This window comes from Carassius carassius, chromosome 7, assembly GCF_963082965.1.
Source record: "Carassius carassius chromosome 7, fCarCar2.1, whole genome shotgun sequence".
NCBI classification, from domain to species: domain Eukaryota; kingdom Metazoa; phylum Chordata; class Actinopteri; order Cypriniformes; family Cyprinidae; genus Carassius; species Carassius carassius.
Genome location: NC_081761.1, coordinates 33,686,496 through 33,706,246, shown reverse-complemented (window position 1 = coordinate 33,706,246; position 19,751 = coordinate 33,686,496). Strand labels below are relative to the sequence as shown.

Here is a 19,751-nt window from a genome sequence, read left to right as displayed (position 1 = left end):
TATACACACATATATGTGTGTGTGTGTGTGTGTGTGTGTGTGTGCTCTTGTTTTTGTGACATATCAGGACACAACTCTATATAATGACATGGGTATGACACAGGTATTACAAGGAGAGGGTGACTTATGAGGACAATCCCATGTCCCCATTTTTCAAAACGCTTATAAATCATACAGAATGAGTTTTTTTGAGAAAGTAAAAATGCACAAAGTTTCCTCTGAGGGTTAGGGTTAGGTGTAGGGCCATAGAATATACAGTTTGTACAGTATAAAAACCATTACGCCTATGGGATGTCCCCACTTTTCACAAAAACAAACGTGTGTGTGTGTTAAATTTTTATAGTATTTGTAAGAAGCTATGTTATAATATAAAGACAAAAAAGCGCTACAGAGGAGAGCAATGGAACAAAAGTAACAAAGAGTTAATTATTTGGCATTAGAGAGAATCATTTGGCAATAAAATTTCACTGAGACAATGAATATTTATGATGACTTGCGGAAACCGCACACACACACACACGCAGGCCCTCCAACACTTGGTCACAGCACATGGAGAGCCAGCTGTTGCTGGATGACCTGGACATCTGCCCTCTCAGAGAGCGAGAGATTACAAATATCAGATAGAACTGTGAAAGGAATGACTAGTGTTGTTTTATTAATGTCTCTCAGCCAAACAATCAATTACTTTACCATTTACTGCATTTCACTGTTTCTCTCTATTGTCTCAGTCACTTGTGCAATGAACAGTAATTTAGTATGTATGCTATGTGTAGTGTATTTTATGGTTTCCTTGCCACCTCCCTTAATTTCATTAGTATACTAAGACACACACACACCACACCCAGCTTTCTCTCAGTCTCATGAGTGCCAGTGCCCAGGCTGCGATGCCAACAGTGCAAAACTCATGCCCAGACCTTCTGCTGCCTCAGATAGCGCACTGTGTGTGTGCAGATGCAGAGGACAGTGGGGATTAGTGAATAGATCTCTACATGCAGCCTGCTTCCCACACACACACACACAATGAGTCAAGCATATTTCTTAGGAACAAGTTTAATATTTCATTCAGAATTTAATCAATAATGATAATAACAATAATAATAATAATAATATGGCTTTCAACAAATATGATTTGAATACAATGCATGTCGCTTAGGTTAAAAACATACAAGGGATCACTATTTTGTGGTCACATGACCAACAATGCCTTGCAATTTAAAATACTGTAAATACTGCAACTCTTAGTAAAACCGCATCCACGCCAACAGGTGTCAGTATATAGTCAAAGAAATCTAAAAATTCCTGCAAGCAAAAACATTATTATTATTATTATATTTTACAAGATCATTTCACATACAAATGTTGTCATGCTTATTCTCTCAAACTATTTGAGATGATTTGAGACTACTTGTTTATCTATTTTTAATTTGCAGACCTTTATATGGACAACAATGAACCTCTTCATATTCTTGCAAAAACCCTGATATTGACAGACAGACAGATAGATACTGTAGATAGATAGACAGACAGACAGATAGATAGATACTGTAGGTATACAAATAGATAGATAGATAGATAGATAGATAGATAGATAGATAGATAGATAGATAGATAGATAGATAGATAGATAGATAGATAGATAGATAGATAGATAGATTTTAGAGAGTTTTATGCACACATAACACATGTATGGTTTAAAAGGATTTGAGACTTTGGCTCGTTGTAGCTCAGAGGTCTTGTGTTAGTTCAGCACTGGTGAGTGAATTAAAGGGCATCAGAGCGTACGGCGCTATCAGCTTCACATTAGCCGCTAACTGAGAGCCACATCTCACAGGACAGAAAAAACTCCTCTGACGCCAAGAGTTAGTGAAAATGTGTGAGAGGGTCTGTGTGCGCGAGCAAGAAAAGCGTGAGAGAAAAACTATTAGTTAACGCTGTGATTATCAAGGCAGTTAAAAGCATGGCACTGCTTAGTGTGTGCGCGAGTGTGTAAAGTGCCTGGCGCGAGGTGCTAATTTAGAGGAATTAAAGAGCACTAGACAGGGTGCATTTGTGGCAGCAGTTCCTGTTCTAATCTGCCCGTGCCTCAACGGACACACACACACACACACATACACAAAGAGAGCTGAGAGCGGGCACCAGGCCCATATCACTCCAGGCTATATGGAAAGATACAACCACAGGCACAGAGAGAGAGATGGGAAACGCAAACATATAGTTTTGGAAATTCACACTCTAGTCCTACCAACAAAACATGACACTTCCTTCATTGAGCCGCATTACAGTCTTGTTGGAATTACATTCTTATTAGTAGCTGTGGTTTTTGTCTTGCTGTTAAACTGCTTCCCCAGCGATCAGCTCCAGCAATCATCACACCTCAACAAATGCACTTACTTCAACCAGAGCTCTGGTAAGAAAGTGTCTGTAAATACACACCAATTTTTGCCAACACAGAGTAATGAAGTTGCTTTCATACAGAGCTTTCTACTATTTAAATAAGTCTCTGATGCTTACCAAAGCTATATGATCCAAAATACAGTTAAAAAATAAATTGTTTTCTATTTGAATATATGTTCAAATGTAACTTATTCTTGGGATGCAAAGCTGAATTTTCAGCATCATTACTCCAGTCTTCAGCGTCTAATGCGCTGATTTAGAGCTCAAGAAATGTTTATTATTATTATTATTGATGTTGAATCCATTATCAATTCTGCACAGTGTTTTTCGTGAAAACAGGATTCTTTTTTCAGGGTTTTTTTTTTTATAAAGTTCAAAAGAGCAGCATTTATTTGAAATGAAATCTTTTGTAAGATTATAAACATGATAAATCAAATTAATGCATTAATAAAAGTAGTATTCATTTTAAAAAAAAATTATCTTACTGGTACCTAACTTTTGATAGGCAATGAACGTTTTATAGATAGATTGAATACATCGTTCTAAGTTTGGGGGAAATTTATCAAAAGCTCTATAAAAATTACAAAACTAAAAGTTATTGCCTAATGTAATATTAGGGTAGAAAAAATGTATCCCCATAAATACTTTTTTTCTACCTAATATTACATTAGGGAATAACTTTTAGTTTACACAAAGAGGATTCTGCTGTTTTCAGTTTAATGCAGAATTAATATTTTATAATATAATATTTATTATTTGTCTTGGATTTTGTACAGTTGAATTTTGGAAACATATTCTCTTTATAATACCACACAGTTTCTTACAATATTATAAATGGATCTCTATGCATGAAAATATATAGCAGGGTTTCCAATTACAATGGGGGCATCGACATATATATATAGATTTTTTTTTTTCCCCAAAGTTTGAAAATCCCTGATTTTACATGCATATGCAGTCATAAACATTCTGTAATAAGACCTCTGGGAGGCCTTGTTGGGAAACATATGTAACTCCAACAATGCATGATACACACACATTTAATCATGGCCTTATTACAGAATCACAGCATTAGTTGATACAATGAAGAATTGGCCCAGAAATAAGTATACACTAAAATGTCAGATTTGTTTCTCTGTCCTTGTTTCTCTTCCCCCCTCCACGTCTCTTTTTAACACCCTATCAATTTCTCTGTATCCACTTATTTCCCTTAATAACTTTCAGAGGTTGCTGGGCTACATGTTGTTCTTTTTTAAGTTACCATGGTATTTATTTGGCATACGGTATCCTTTCTCGCTGAGAACATGGGGGTTGCCATGGTATCGTGGGCACCTTATAAAGCAGACTATTGTGTGTGTGTGTGTGTGTGTGTGTGTGTGTGTTGTAAAATCTTATGCCAGGTTCCTATAAGTCTCAGGCACTCTAGATGCCCAGAATGTTGAAAATACTAGGCCGCGTTATATTAGCTCCCACACAAACAAACGCACCTTAAAACATCAAAAGGCTTTATTGTTCAACTTTTACAGGGTCAAACCAAGATTTCTTCTACTTTCATAAACCTTTACACCTAAAACATAAGTGTATAAACTCCTCATATACTGTTTATTGTCAGAGACTTGACAGCCATTTTTGCTCCAACAAACAGATAGTTCTCAAATATATTTTTTAATCTATCAAATGCTGTAGTCACATTTTTTCAACAATATATTTTTGCAGGTACATATATTTTTGCATACATTTTATAATATAAAAAAAAGATTAAATCTTTAGAAATATCTGTCAGCTGGGTCTTTTCAATAAAGGCAACCTTGTAAAAAAATTTAATGGAAAATATATTTTAAATGATTTTTTCCACAAACATGGAGGTCTATCGAAATATTATAAACTTAAACAGGAGGGTTCAATATTCACATGGATGTTTCTTCAGTGACACATCTCATGCAGTAGATGCAAATGTTGTGTTTGATGGTGATTACATATGCTAAAGCCCAGTTTAACCCTCTAATAAGCCTACTGACATCAGTAGATTTAAAGCAAAACATGGTTTGACAGATTTATTAGAGCTCCAAATAGTGATTTTTTTATTGTTCCTCACAAGTGTAACCATAAATGTTCACAGAAAATACACTCACTTGTCAGAGTATCATAAATAATAAATGGAGAAGGGGTGACATTTCTGCTTGTTTTGTAGTAACGTATTTGTGACAACTCTTTTCAAAATAGTATTTGGCGCCCTCTCGGGGATTCATGGATTTAATGCAACATTCGACTTTTTATATTAATAAATAAAAGTGTATAATATATTTTTGGTACAACGATTCAATGAATAATGGATATTTGACTACAGTCAAAGAATTTGAAACTTATTCCAGACAAGCTACACTAAGTTTGATATCGTCAGAGTGACTGACTAGTGTTTTATTTACTCACCACAGCTAATCGTGACAGACCTCGTAGTTTTAAGCGACAATGGTTAATAATATCACCTTTGAACAACAAATAACTGGCCTCAGCAGGTCACAGGCCTTTAGATTCACTGTGTGAGGAGGACGATGGAGAAAACTGAGCTCTACAAGCAGCTCTTTGACTAATCATTTCAAGACTCACCTGTTGACTTCTCTGATCCCGGCGGGAAAGATTGTGCAAATGCAATCACGTGACACTTTTTCAGGATTTGAGTCCAAACCCCTTTAAATTCGTTTTATTATTATTATTATTTTATTTTTATTTTTTTATCGTCATGGATGTGGTTATTTTTCTGTATTTTGGCCTTATATATAGGTTAGCTTATGTAACCTATATAAAATTGGATAGGTTTTCTACTTAAGGAAGTCAAACTGTTTGGCTATCTGCTGATTAGTTTCATATTTGGGTTCTTTTTATGGCCTTCTGTGCATTTACTAAGTAGAAAAAGAAGAAGAAACTCTTACAACACTTTTCACATTATTACTAATTTGAATAACAATGAGCAACATTAGATGGCAGTCTCAAATAATAAATTCAGTTTAATAGAATTCTGGGATTGAAATTGTTTTTCTTATAACTCACATGTGTAGGTTATCCTAAATACACATAGCCTAATTTAAATAATATCTTCACACTATTTGCATAGTTTAGCAAAATAACAGTTTGATTGGAAAAACTAAAATATTTTGTTCACAAGTTTACCTTAATTTGTCTTTATTTTTTTTCACATATCATTTCTTTCAATTCAAGATTTTCACAGACACTGTTTTTTTTCTCTTGATAACCAGGTACACCAAAAAAAAAAAAAAAAAAAAAAAACCTTAATTAAACAATAATACATCTTATAGGGAAATTATGCCATGTGGACACAAAGCATGGACAGTAATTTGAAAATATAAGACAATTATTTAAAAACCATACATAATGAATATTAATTATGGTTTGTTTGTTTATATTTCCCTCTTTATGAAACATATAATTTATTTTACAATACATTTTCACAGTTTATGACTGAAAATCTGGGTCTAGGACAACAAAGTAATAATAACTGATTAAAAGTATGTAAAAAGTAGGACAAAAACTATAAGGAAAAGTTTTCAAGACAATTTTAATGTGTTAAAAGAAAAAGAAAGAAAGAAAAAGAATATCATTAAAACCGGGGACATAAAAATGTCATTTATATGCACCTAAATAGAAAGATTTAGGGTCGGGCCAGGTCTTGGCATGCAGGGTCACAGATGGAGCACAACACTGAATATATTTGAGAGACTGGCATAGTTACCAAGCCATGCCATCTGCTTCACACACACTTCATATATACACATATCCACATACAAAAACATATAAACACTTAATCAGGAGGTGCGTATATGAGAGCAGATGTATTCAGGCCAAAAACCCCCATCACACACATACAGTCTTACTGATCACTTAACCTTAAGCAGAATAAAAGCCCCCTCTCCCCTGTTTTTCCTGTCTCCAACGTGTTATAGAGTGCGTGCCAAAGACAGGAGAGGCGTTAAAGACAGATAAACTCAGCCATCTTGCAGGTGTTTCTATCAAAAGACTCACCCTACAGAGCCAAACTCAGCCTGGCAGAGTCTTAATGCCCTGGACGACTGTCATTCTCAGGAGACGTATGTCATTGATAATGTCTGCATGTGTGTGGGTGTTTATTCTGCACCTGTCGGATGGTGGGAGGCAGTGTGTGAGATAGAGAGATGAAAAAGAAACCATCTGTGTTTCTAAAGGAACAAAAAAACAGGATCAGAAGAAAAAAACAAAAAAACGAAGAACCTTCCAAAAGAATGCATTGACAAAGTAGCTATGCCTAAAAATAAGTGTGCGTATGATTTTAGATGTTGTTTTGATTAGATAAATTGTTCCCAGAAGTGAATTATATATTAAACAAAACATAATTAATTCGTATTTCATTCATATTAATTATTTATGTAATTTAAAGACATTCATTGTTTAATGTACAGCCCTCTGTCAGTTAAAGCGTAAAACTGCAGGTTACTTGCGGTTTAACACTACGGCTTCCTAAGTGGGGCTGTATAAATAACGAGGGAAAAGAAAAAGGCAGATATCCTAAAAAAAGTCTACTGTGCCTTTCTCAACACCATACACACCTTATAGAAGCCGGTACTTCTTTAAAGGAGCATGACGTAGAACGCGCGCTAATGAATGACGGAAAGTTCCCGGGAAATCCGTCGCGAGCGCTCTAAATCATAAGTTATTATTATAGATTTACTTTACTGTAGGTAATACATGATAGTAAACTTAAAAAAAAAACTTAACTAATTTCTTCTTCAAAAAATGGATGGAACTAAATATTATAGTTTTACTTCATATGGGCATATTTGCATGTCTTCAAGTCTGAAAATATGGAACATTCGTGAAAGGGAAGCTTTTGCAAACATCCTGATAATAATAATAATAATAAGACAATGACCAGATTTAGTCTAAACAAGATTTCAGTCCATAGTGGCTGGAATGAGACAGCATTTCGGTTTGTTAGGTTTATTGCTAAAAATTATATTTCCAATTAATAAGATAGTCATGTATCTTCCAATGACTTTTGTAATAGGGTTGAATTGAAAATTGAATTCCTGAAACATGATGTAGGTTTATTTCAGCTGAGTTGGATTTTACTTGATCCTAATAAGATCTAGTTGTATTTTCTCTCTCCCTCTCGTTACTTTAACTATGGGTGACAAGGGCACCTTGAGCTGCAGATGTTCTCACCGATGACAGATGGTATTGGCATCATCTGTGTATGTGTCTGTATGCGTGCAGCATGCTGGCATCGTGCAGGGACAGCGGGCAGAGCCCATACCGGCTTAGCGCCACCTGCACCCCCTAAATTGTAGCCCGAGACCCCTCTCCCACTTCCGTATATATGCTTTCTGTGTGCATGTATGTGAGGGAGCTTGAATTCTAGGCAATCACTGTAGCAAAACCAAAACAAAGCACAAAAAGATTCGAAAACATTTGAAATTGGCCATGAATGTCCAAAAAACAATTTACCTAAAACTGGCATTCCCAATTTAGACTGGTGCCCGATGGGAGTCTGAACAAAAGAATCTGGATTCACAGTGAATCACAATTGCAGTGTTTGATGTAAAACAGCCGTCCTGGATGTTTAACTGATAACAGAGAAGCTCTAATTGTCTCATTTATCTTCATGCAGACAGTGCAAGGCTGGCGGAACGATTACTCCAGCCTGGCCAACAGAGTTAGGCGCAGTGGACGGATGAAATCCAGCAGTAAAGCAGGCCAGAATCTCTCGAACATTTCATTTCAAACAATTAGACCTTTTATTTTCTTTCTATTTGGTAGCAAATTCACATCCAGTCCTTCACTTTCATCATGCAAAGGTACTTTTCTTTTGATTTTAAGTCACAGGTTGTGTTTGGAATGGAATACTATAGCGTCCAACAAAAATATGTTCTAAGAATGTTTTGCTACGGTTCCAATTCAGTCAGAAATGTTTTTCCTGAATGTTCTCTGAGCATTCAAAACCTTTCCTTGGTTATGCAAAGGATACAGAAATTGAGAAAACATTGGACTTTTTATTTCGCAAATATAAGGTAACATTGTTTTTGAATAATCTCTGAAAGTTCCAAAACAAATATAATGACATTTAAAATAAAAAGTAAAAAGTATAATGAATGTGTTCGTGCTAATGTTTCACAGACATTATTAAAGACCAGACAACTTTGAATGGACGTTTTATTTATGTTAATGTAAGAAAGTTAGCATAGTTACTACTTAGTGAATACTGCATTGTATATAGCCTACTGTATTCTGTTTACTTAACTGATAACTCTGTGTTCCAAAAGGAGGATTTTGCAGCAATGCCATAGAAGAACCATTTTGGGTTCCCCAAAGAACCTAAGTTTTCTTCCTGTGAAGAACATTTTAAAACTTTATAATACTTTTATTTCTGAAGAAACTTTTCCCACTGTTAAGAAGCAATTGTGGAATGGAAAGCTCCCATGGATTTTGAAGGTTCTTTCACGGAACCATAGTTATCAATAATAAAATAAAAATAATAACTTTATTTTTAAGAGTGTAGATACTATGTACTGCAAATTGGTAATGCTAGCACACTATTCCAAAATCTGCCATATTCTCACAGCTCTTTTAAAAAAAAGTTTTGCACAGCATCTGTGCCATGTTTAACACAAGACATTTAAAAGCTTGCGGCTGTGTCACTCACTACCACTCTCTGAGCATTGTGATCTCGAAACGAGTGAAGAATCAAAGTTCCGAATCAATTAGAGACTCTCTGGAGTCCGAGTGACATTCAGAATGCACGCTCATCTGTGCCCAGATTTTCTCTCTTCACTGCACTCTGCTCAGCACAATTTGAGAAACAAAATGGCTCCCACGGGCACTTCCTGCATCTCTGAGAGTGATGAATTCTTAAAGAGAATTCCTTTTCCTTTTCCTCTTTCCCCTTGTGCACTCAAAAGCCATGTGTCGAGAGCTGAGGAAAAGACAAATAATGAGCTTCTCCCCATTAAAACCTGGCATACATTCCTGGAAGAAATTCATAGTTTCTCCACTCCGTAGCTTCTTTTTTTGTACATTTTCTCTCCCAGACACTAGAATCTAATGGTTTACAGTAGCTACATTTCTATGCATCTGTTCCAAATCATTGTGAGCAGCCTTGCTGTTTACTACCAACACTCTGAAAAATAAATGTTGCAAGTCAGGATTTTCGAAGCAATGCAACAGGAAAACCTTTTAGAGATCAGTTTTTACAAGAACTATTTTTTTTTTCTAAATGTGAAGAGCATTTTAATAATCTAAAAATTATTTTTACCATTATAAGAACCCATAGAAGGACCATGGACCATTTTTCATCAATGCTTTGTTTTTGTATGCCTATCATCTTGAATAAATTTTTCTCAGTGTTCATCACAGAGCACTGTCTGACTGCCTTTTGATAAAATACATATCTAAGAAGTCAGCAGAATTACACTGCCTACCTTCTGGAGCAGCCTTCATGTTGTAAATGAACATATGATGCCTTAAAATACGGGCTATGTAGGCAGCTCACTAGGCGCCATAACAGAGCGTATGTCTCCTGCTCTCTCAGGGTAAATGAACACGGTTATCCTGATGCCAGCAGACACCGGCACACATGGACGCTGAGCTCGGAAACATGGCACGGTGAGGCAGACGACAGGAAAATATGACATCAGGCAGGGTTACACAAGATGCTTTCGCCAAATGTCTGGCCTTAATTACTCTAATTAATGCAATTAGAGTTGGTATGTGACATCAACTGCATCTCACAGTCTTTAATCTATAATGTCTAATTAATATGTTTGCACATTGCAGGTCAAAGACCAATACCGAAAATCGCATGCATTTGTGCATGTACTGTACATGAGAGTGAGTGAGAAATTAAAGTGAGGCTTTTACAGTACCCGGATTCTGTGAATAAACATAAACTGCAATTATGGCCTTATATTTAAATGTATTTAAATCTATTTTAAATCTATTTTACTTTTTTGTGTTCATAAATGGAACTTTAAACTCGACTCGAATTAAAATTGTGTATGAAATGTGCAACATAAATAAACTTGCTTTGTCTTGCAATCTTGAGATCCTGCATATTGGTTTCAGAATATGTGTAAGCAAGTCACATTGTCTACACCTTTATGATACTTTTATAGTGTTTTATGTTTTTTTTTTTTGAGTTTGACAGAGACATAAAAATCTTTTCCAATTTTCCTTTTATGTTCCATTGAAAAAAAAACTACAACTTGGAAATGGAACAACATGCGGGTAAGTAAATACACAGTTCACATGTGATAAATGAATTATTACTTCAATTTCTTCTAAAGCAGAGAGTTTTTCTATGTATGTTCTTTAGAGTTAGATACAGTTAGCTAACTTGCTGCCATACACTGAATTAATGTGATCTATAAAAACCCTGGCCCTCTGTGCTTTTACATACAGCTGCTTTGGGTTTTGCAGGTTGGACGTGAATTGAAGGCAACTCAATGTACAATTGTAATGGAGAATTATATGATTCAACTAAAGCACTGGAAGCTGGTGGTGCCCTGCGGCACAAACTCCCAATAGCAATCATGTGCCAACCTTGCCCAGCTGCTCCTAGGCATCCATGCCACATCCATCTCATTGCAACCGTACCATCTCTAAGTTTACCCTGGCATTTCACACTAAAGACCCTGAGGCATGCAGGAACGTGGCCCCTCTCACCATGCTTAGAGCTGTCAGGTCCAACCAATCCACTATTCACCCATGGACCAGCTTCAGACCCAAGTCTGCATTTCAAAGGCCTCAATCAGTGCCACGTTATTAAAAAGGTTCAATATGCAAAAGTCCAACTGGTCCACTCTCTGGAGATACTCAGTGCTGGGCATGTGTGTGGTGACTGAATACTAAACCAGGCTGAACAAACACAATAAGATGGGCTGAGTGACAAGTTATAGGCTACTAGTTTTTTTACTGCTGTTCATGCAAACCAAGAGTGCCGCACAAGCCCTAAAAAGTGAAGCCAAAACGTCTCGATCGCCCCCCCGGTGGCTGGTCCTAGTATAGGTCATAAGTCCCGCCTCCCCATGTTTTTCAACGGGATGTGAGACAAACTAAACAATTAAATTACACTTCAAATATCGTTTTTCCAAAGGTGGTTTCTTTCATTTGCTGTATCTTTTATCACGCTGATGTAAGTTCAAGTGTCTGTTTCAAAAATAAGTTGTTTTTTAGTTAGTTACGTGATGCGGTGGTGTAACGTCATGATTGACAGCTGTGATTGACAGGTTCTCGAGCGAAGTAGTCACTGAAGCACCAACGGACATTTTTTTCGGGATCTTCGGAGGACTGTGGATATTGTATTTACTTTATTTTAACAAGCCTTTTGTCGTACTGCAATCAATTTTTTAAAAAGTGTGCAGAATCCACTCTCCATGAGTGCATTCTGCGAGAGTGAGGGCGGCGCGTTGATTTTCACGGCTTTACTTCCTGCTCAATACTGCGCATGTCTGGTCCCGAGATCGCTACTGCGCAGACTCAAGTTCAATATGTCAGCGCCATATCGGGACTCTGGCGGCTTCAGTTCTCATCAATGGAAGAGAGCGAAGGGGCGTCGTCCATCTTTTTTTACAGTCTATGATGCAAACACAGGCTTTTATTAATATTAGCTTCAAACATAAAAGCTTGTTTCTTTGTAATGCTTTAATCAAATTTCCCTAGTTGCCTATCACACCAATCTGCCACCCTGGGTTGCAATGTCAACCTAGCAATTGCACTAACCACACACCACTTTCCTCTAACGCAGTTTTAATGGCGCGTTTCTCTGGCGTATTTCTCCCGCCTTTCTTTGCTTGCTCAACCCCTCACAGATATCCTACTAAGACGCTTGCGGGTTAATTATATTAATAAATTATTAATTTACTTAAATTTACCTAATTATCCCCATATAGCAGACTGACGTAGACCAGAACTGCCAGTAAAATTCACAATACACACGAGGAGTAGATGGAGGGCGCTATTTCGCGCGCAATTTAAATTTCAGTAAGTTTTGACAGACTGCCAGGCGATTTAAAGCACCCCCTTGTTCTCCCTCCTGCGATTTTTCGTATAGGACGAGTAAACTCTACCTTTTTTCCAGCCAGGTGCCAGAAAATCAATTAATAAAACTTGTATTTTTCTCTGACACGTTTAGGACTGCATTGCAGCTGTTCTTATAGAGAGAGGACGATTCCCACAGTTTTGAAAAGCTTGTGATTTAGGCAGCAACAGAGACTTACAAGTGCATTTTAATGTTAAACGATAATCTCATTAAAGCAGCAAACTAGGTTCTTGCTTTTATTGTTTACCTAAGCTGCAAGACGATCAAAATGTATGTTCTAGCTACCCCAAGTTAGCTATAGAACCCATTGGTTAATGAACTTTCAATAATATACAGGCTAACAATTGTCGATATTAGCAGACAATACATATAAATAAAATACAATAGCAAACACAAAGAACAGAAGCTACAGTACATACATATTCTGGAGGTTGCTTAGTTTGCTGTTATGAATAAAAATGAATTAGGGGGCATTTAAACAAAAACATACAGGCTTAGGTTATGGGTTTTTTTTTCAGATGTTTTATTTATTTAGCACCTTTTACATTTAATACCACTCCACTTTTATATTTGTTGCTTATACAGTTTAACTGATTAGCCTATATTTTTTCTTCACGAATTTAAGAACTAAATTCTCTGATAATGCTACCAGACTCAAATAGCCTACGTCTCACAAAATACAACAAATATATGGTAACACTTTATTTTAAGGTCTCCTTGTTACACATATTACATACTTACAAATTAGGCTATGCTATAATAACAATAAATTTGCGCATAGCCTGCATAATTACATGCAAGTAACCCTATGCCAAACCCTAATTTAACCCTAACCATTTAGTAAGTACATGTAGTGAATTACTATTACTTGTTACCTAAATGTATAATTACACTGTAACAAGGACATCTTAAGATAAAGTGTAACCAAATATGCTTTTATCCGCAAGATTAATACTGTGTATAAAGAAGTCGAGTAAACCAGGCCACTTTTTACACTCGCTGCAATGTGTTTCAATGTACCTCAATTCAATTTTTTTTTTTCTAAACACAACAGAATAAACTAAAGTTTAAATAAATGCTGAAATCATATGCATGCCACAGCGACACTTATCGGTACAGCTATGGAATTACACGTAACCATAAAATTACTAATTCTTAAAAAAAAATATAAACTCAAGAGCAGCATTGTCATTTTAGTTAACACAAACGATACCGCTGAATAACAGACGGCAGTTTACAGAAAGATTTTCCCTGTATTCCCAGGGACTCGTGTTTAACACATTCTGAACCGAATCTCGGTCACTCTTTAGACACACGACACGGATCTTCCACATTTGTGTGGCTTGGTAATCCTATAAATATACACACCATCGGTGCACTTAAATATTAGAACGTTTTAGAAAAAAAACTTTCAAATGTCTGTTATAAATGAAACATTTCCGTGTTCTTAACTTCGACCTCTTCACTGCTTGTTTCGCATTTGCACTCCTCAACGATCACGACTCGCCTCTCGCGCACCTCTGTCCCGCAGCGCAGGGGTACGAGCACAGAGCGCGATTTAGAAGGACTGCATCGAGTGCACTGCGATCTTTGCTGTCCACGGGACTCTCCGCTGGACGGGACGAACATGGAGCTGCACTGACCGTAGCAGAGATTATTGTGAACCGTCACCTTCTCACAGCCGTCCTCTGTTATGCGCTATAAGGAAGAAAAAGTCATTTAGAAAAATTTGGCTCAAGAACAAGCAAGTTAATAGCCTACCCGTTTAAATGAAAGCATGCTTTTTCACTCAATTTAATAGCTACTGAATTTGGACTTTTCTTATTTTTTTAGGCTTATAGGCCTACTGTTTTTATGCTTTTTGCTAAAAAAAAAAAATTTTTTATAGAAATTTAATTTAAAGTGATCAAACAAATGCAATGCATTTAAATTAAATAGAGATTTTTGTTTATGTCTTTATATTGCTTACCAAATAAGGCAACACTTAATTAATAATAGATCATTTGTAATATATATATAGCCTATATATATATATATATATATACACACACACACACACACACGCATACATATACACACACACATATTAAATATATGAAATATTTAAATATGAAAAAATATTCGTCCTTTTTAAAAAATAAAATACATAGACCTACATACATACAATGAACAAATGCATGAATGAATGAATGTAAGCTACCTGTGTGAAGGGCACTGTGGCACAGCTCTGTTTGCTCATGTCTTTGGGATCAATGCGTAACGCCATGGCCTCTTTGCTTCGCTCGCTTTTGTGCATCACTTTCTGCCACATCTCCAGCCCCTGTTTCCTCCGGGCGTCTGCGCTGGTGCTGCTCGCGCTCACCGGAGGGAGCAGGACCGCAGGTCTGTTATGGGACAGGACTGATGGACCGGGACGTCCGAGAGCCAAGAACGCGGGGAACGCGCCTCTACCCGGTGAGTTTTTGGGCGACACGTGACTACCGGCTGCCCGTCGCAGAGAATGAGGGCTTAGTTTGACAACCCTGACAGATCCCCGAAGAGGTTCGTCTGGTTCGTTCCCGGAAGATTCAAAATCTTTCGCGACGTGTCGGTGAAAGTCCCGCTGAAAAGCGCTGCGAGGGAAAAAAGAGCCAACCAAAGTGACCACTGACAACAGAATAAAAAAGCTTAATTGAAACGTCATTTTTGTTAATTAAAGAATGTTACACACTATAGAGAGTTCGAAATTCGATTTCTGTCACTCAAGAAAAAAAAATCGCTGAAGAAAGTCGTTCGTTATCTCGCAATCTCGCGGTTCAAGATCCCGTATATGGGCACCTTGCTGTCGTTGTGGACATTAAGCCCGAGATGACCATTATATATTCTCAACGGGTTCTTTGATGATTGGTCATCATTGCTTTATTATAGCTATTTATTATTTAAATAGCTATTGTACCTGTCTGAATAACGGCTGAGAGTGCAGGTGAGTTTTCGTAAGGTAGTGATAAGTGCACCTTTCATCTCTAGCTATTCCCCGTGGGAACTGAAAGGCTTAGCTGTTGTGTGATTTTACCTTTTTTTTTGTCTTCATTTTACAACTTTCATTCTTATTTTTGTATGTAGGCTAGCCTATATGTATAGCCTATAGGCTATTATACGTTACAAAAATAGGCTAACTTGAACAAGATATGATTTTTATACTGAACAAGAACACTGATACTAATATAGTTACGATATTTCACTATGAAAAACCATTATGCACAATAATCACTTACTTATGTGTTTATGGTTGAGTAAATGGTTTCTTTCTCACGGGTACCGAAGCTCTTCCTCACCTGAAGTTCAAACAGAAGTCAGATGTTGAGCTCAAGTGTTAAGTGTTTCTTCAGGTAGGCTACACTGTACATGACAAGTGGTCTGAATCATATTTACGACCTTTAATAAAAGAAGAAGAAGAAAAAAAATCCCATGGGAATGCAACTAAGGGACTTGTTAATTAAAGAAAAAGATTGACCAAACCTGATATAGCTAGATCTTTCTCCAGAACTTCCATTTATTTGCAGCTTTGATTTAAGCCACATAATTCTTATTAGAAATGAATCTTTCATCAAACATCTAACGGTATAAGGCATTAAAATGTTCAAAACAAAATGTTCCACTATAACTGAAAAACCCTAACAACACATCCATTTTTGAAAGAAAGAAGAAATATCCAACAACGTGTGTTTCAGAGGACATGATGACTTATCTTGTTTAAATAATACCAGATGGCAATACACTATCTGGAAAAACTTAGTTTGGGCAGAACTTTTTCTGACATTTACTTATCTGCATACTTATTCAGTATTTTATAATGACTATACCCTCTCAGCAAAATTGTGCATGTTAACGCATTCACTGTCCAGCAGATGGAGCAAGTGACAGTGTCTCACCAATCCCTGTGTAGGACGCATAATATGGACCTCAAAAAGTTCATCATTTTGTCTTAGTTTGTCCTTGCAAAGCCAGGCCCTCCTGAGAGCAGCAGACATTCTCTGTTGGCCGAGAAATGACTGACGATGGCTTGAATCTCTCGCTTCATTCTCTGATATCTGACCACTAAGATCAAATAATTTACATAGCACAATGATACACATACACTCTAATGACTCACACGCACACACACACACACACACACTGACTATAGCCATGCATTTGTTATATATCTTTAAATCATCCGAGTTTGGCCTCTGAGAGCTGAACAAAAAAGAGAGATGCGCTCTTTTATTCGTGTCTGAATTTCTTTTAGGCTAGTAATTACATTTATTCTGATCACGCAACTCACTCAAATGAGTTTTGAAGCCATAAAGATAAATTTCATTTTGACTGCAGTTACAGAGAAAGCCTCAAGGTGGAGTCAGTGACCTACAATAGAATAAATGTGTCAAGCCAATAGCAAACAAAACTAATGTCAGTCATTATTCAGAGGCAGTGGTCACTGTCTGTAAATGGCTTATCTGTGGCCATCTTTCTCCACTATTCCAGTGTAGATTCAAAACTAGCCATATATTCTGACAAAACGTTTTTTTTTTTTGTTTTTTTTTTTTGCAAGCAACATACATTGTTTTGCTGTGTACAGTGTACCAGCTCAGGGTGTTGTTATCACATACAGACACTTATAAATTATTATTTATAACACACATCCTTTATCAATCAGTATGGATTTTTCTCTTGGCTTACCACACTGTTTTCTTCGCCTGTGTTCTCTGTTCTGAACACATCAGGTATCCACAGAGTAAAAAACATTTTATGTGTATGACCCAGCAGGACAACTGTATTGTGTAGGAGAAATCAAAACACAGAAGAGGATTTAGAGAATAGAAGAGAAGAGATGCTGACCAGAAAACACACACACACTTTTTAAAATCAAGGTTATGGCATTGACAGTTCCATGAAGAACTTTTAAAATCCATGCAACCTTTTTATTGCACTTGAAAGTTGAAAAGGGATCTTCAGATAATTAAAATGTTCCTTAGACTAAGAAATAACATTTTCTTGTTGGTTCTTTGAGGAAACAAAACAAAGGTTCTTCTATGGCATTGCTGCAAAAAAACCTCATGTTCAGGTCATCAAAGAAGGCATATAAAAAGCCTATAAATAAATACATACACACTGGGCCTAGTGGTATAGGCATTTCAAAGTGAATATGTACAGCAAGAAAATAGGCTTCTGAGGTCAAATTTTCTGTATTAGAGTGTGTGGACAGCATGTGAAAGCTGTGCGTGTGTGTGTGTGTGTGTGTGTGTGTTTTTGCGGTCAATTTGGCAATTCTAAGAACTTCACCAGAGTGATGAGAACAAGAACTGGGTGTTCTTAGGAATGTGTTTTTTATGAAAATATGTGTTAGGTGTTTGCAACTCTCCCCTGTTCTCTAGGCTGCAGTGCATTTATAAACTTACCACAAACCACACAGTGCACACTATGTTTGGGTATTTGTGTCTGTGCATGCGTGTGTATCAGATGAGGGGTGGAAATGAGGTGAGGTTTACAGACACACTTCTTGGAACTCACTGAATCTGGGACTCACGAAGACACTTAATCCAGACTCTTCTTTGATGATGACTGTCCAAATAATTGCAAGAAGAGATAATCATTAGCGGAATTACTGTTTTCTTTTTTGTCAACAAAAACATTCTCAATTATCTAGCTTCGTTTGTCAACCCAATACCCCACCATTTTTCTCAATCAAGATTTCACATTATCAGTAGCCTATATCTTCATCTAGAACACTTAACTGGCAGTTACCAGAGGAGAACAACTTATTTTGACCAGAACAGAATAAACACATGGCCTACTATTGAATGAGTCAAAGTGAGTGTTTTCAAATGAGTAAAAGCTTTTAGAGATGAGTAGATTAAGTAGTAGAGACAACTTCTCAACCAGCATTTGTGGTCTGAAAATACTCTTATTGTGAATTAGATTAAATTTCACTAAGAGCTGTATTAAGAAATATTGATTCACGAAGATTTAGTCGATTTTTTTAATCTGAGGGGAATATAAAGACGAGCTGTTACTAAATGTCACCACACGGGTGCGCTGCTGAACCAAGATGATGCTTCAAGAGTTCATTCAAACGCTCTAAAGAAACGTCTTAAGTTAAAATTAGACTGAAAATCAAGTAACCTTTTATACCATTGTACCTTTTAGAGTTTGAATTGAGAAAATTAACACGTTTAGAAAAAAAACAATCAAGGCTATGGAAGAAATGCCGCCACACAATGAATCCCGCCAATTTCCCTCAGAACACAGGAAACGACTTTTTAAATATATAAGACTGAATCATTACTATTAAATGTTTAATTCACAACATAGGGGTTGGGTATGCTATTTAAAAAAGCACAGGAGCGGCTGTAGCCTATATCTTTTCTTTTCTTCTTGTTAAAAACAAAAAATAGCCTCATGTGCCCCGTAAACGAAAATGAATGGGAAAATTACTCAATTACTACATTAGCTCACCACAGCGATGCATTGCTTTAGTCACACCAAACAGCTACATACCTGATGGGTTACACGGCATATCTGAGCAATGTGAGAATTACCCATAAGCCAGTGTGTGGTTTTGCTGTTATAGAAAACATGACTTTCATTAGTCAGGAAGGACCCTGAGTGAAGGTCTCTCAACTCCCCTTTGTTTCTACGGAAATTTAAGTTTTTTCCACCGCTGTCTTTAATCTGTGTGTGGTGTTGCTAGCCAAACTAGCCATTATAAAGCAAGCAGCAACTCACATAATCCTATACACAAACACTACATCATTGTTTCCACACAGTGATTTAAGAGTGGTTTTCGTGCAAGTAAACATCTTACCCGTATCTCTTTTTCTCACAGAAACACAGGCACTTCTTCTTTTCTATTATTGTACTGTTTACATGTGCGAGTACCAATGCGTGTAACTGTTTTCAGATAAATGGGTGTATCTAAGTGTTGGCATGTGGATGTGCGTGTGTCTATGTGGATGTGGCCGTGGGTGTGTCTGTGTATGTGGACTTTAGCATTACACTTTCTCTCCACTGCCATGTTTAACTGTCGTCCAGCCCCACCAGACTAGACAGCCTGCAAGGTTGTCTAGTCGAAACTACACCTGTTTGTCTGCAAACAACCTCGAACAACGCTGACTCTTTGTGTACCTGTCTGTCTATCTGTCAGTCAACCAGCCAGCCAGCCAGCAATTAAAGCTTCAATTTCAGCCAAGTAGGCCGATTTGCTTTCACACACACTTTCCTGTCCCGTTTCCGTCTCTTTCTTATCAATACGCAC

The 19,751-nt window shown here is 36.9% G+C and overlaps 1 protein-coding gene across 1 annotated transcript; it reads right to left on the bottom strand.

Moving 5' to 3' along the window:
* Window positions 1–13,661: 13,661 nt before the first annotated feature.
* On the bottom strand, window positions 13,662–15,322 carry dand5 (DAN domain family, member 5). Its single transcript, XM_059553326.1, has 2 exons — window positions 14,679–15,322; window positions 13,662–14,176 (listed from the first exon to the last, which is right to left on the bottom strand). The coding sequence occupies exons 1-2, from the start codon at window positions 15,159–15,161 to the stop codon at window positions 13,901–13,903; spliced, it is 759 nt and encodes a 252-aa protein (XP_059409309.1). The 5' UTR covers window positions 15,162–15,322; the 3' UTR covers window positions 13,662–13,900.
* Window positions 15,323–19,751: the final 4,429 nt, after the last annotated feature.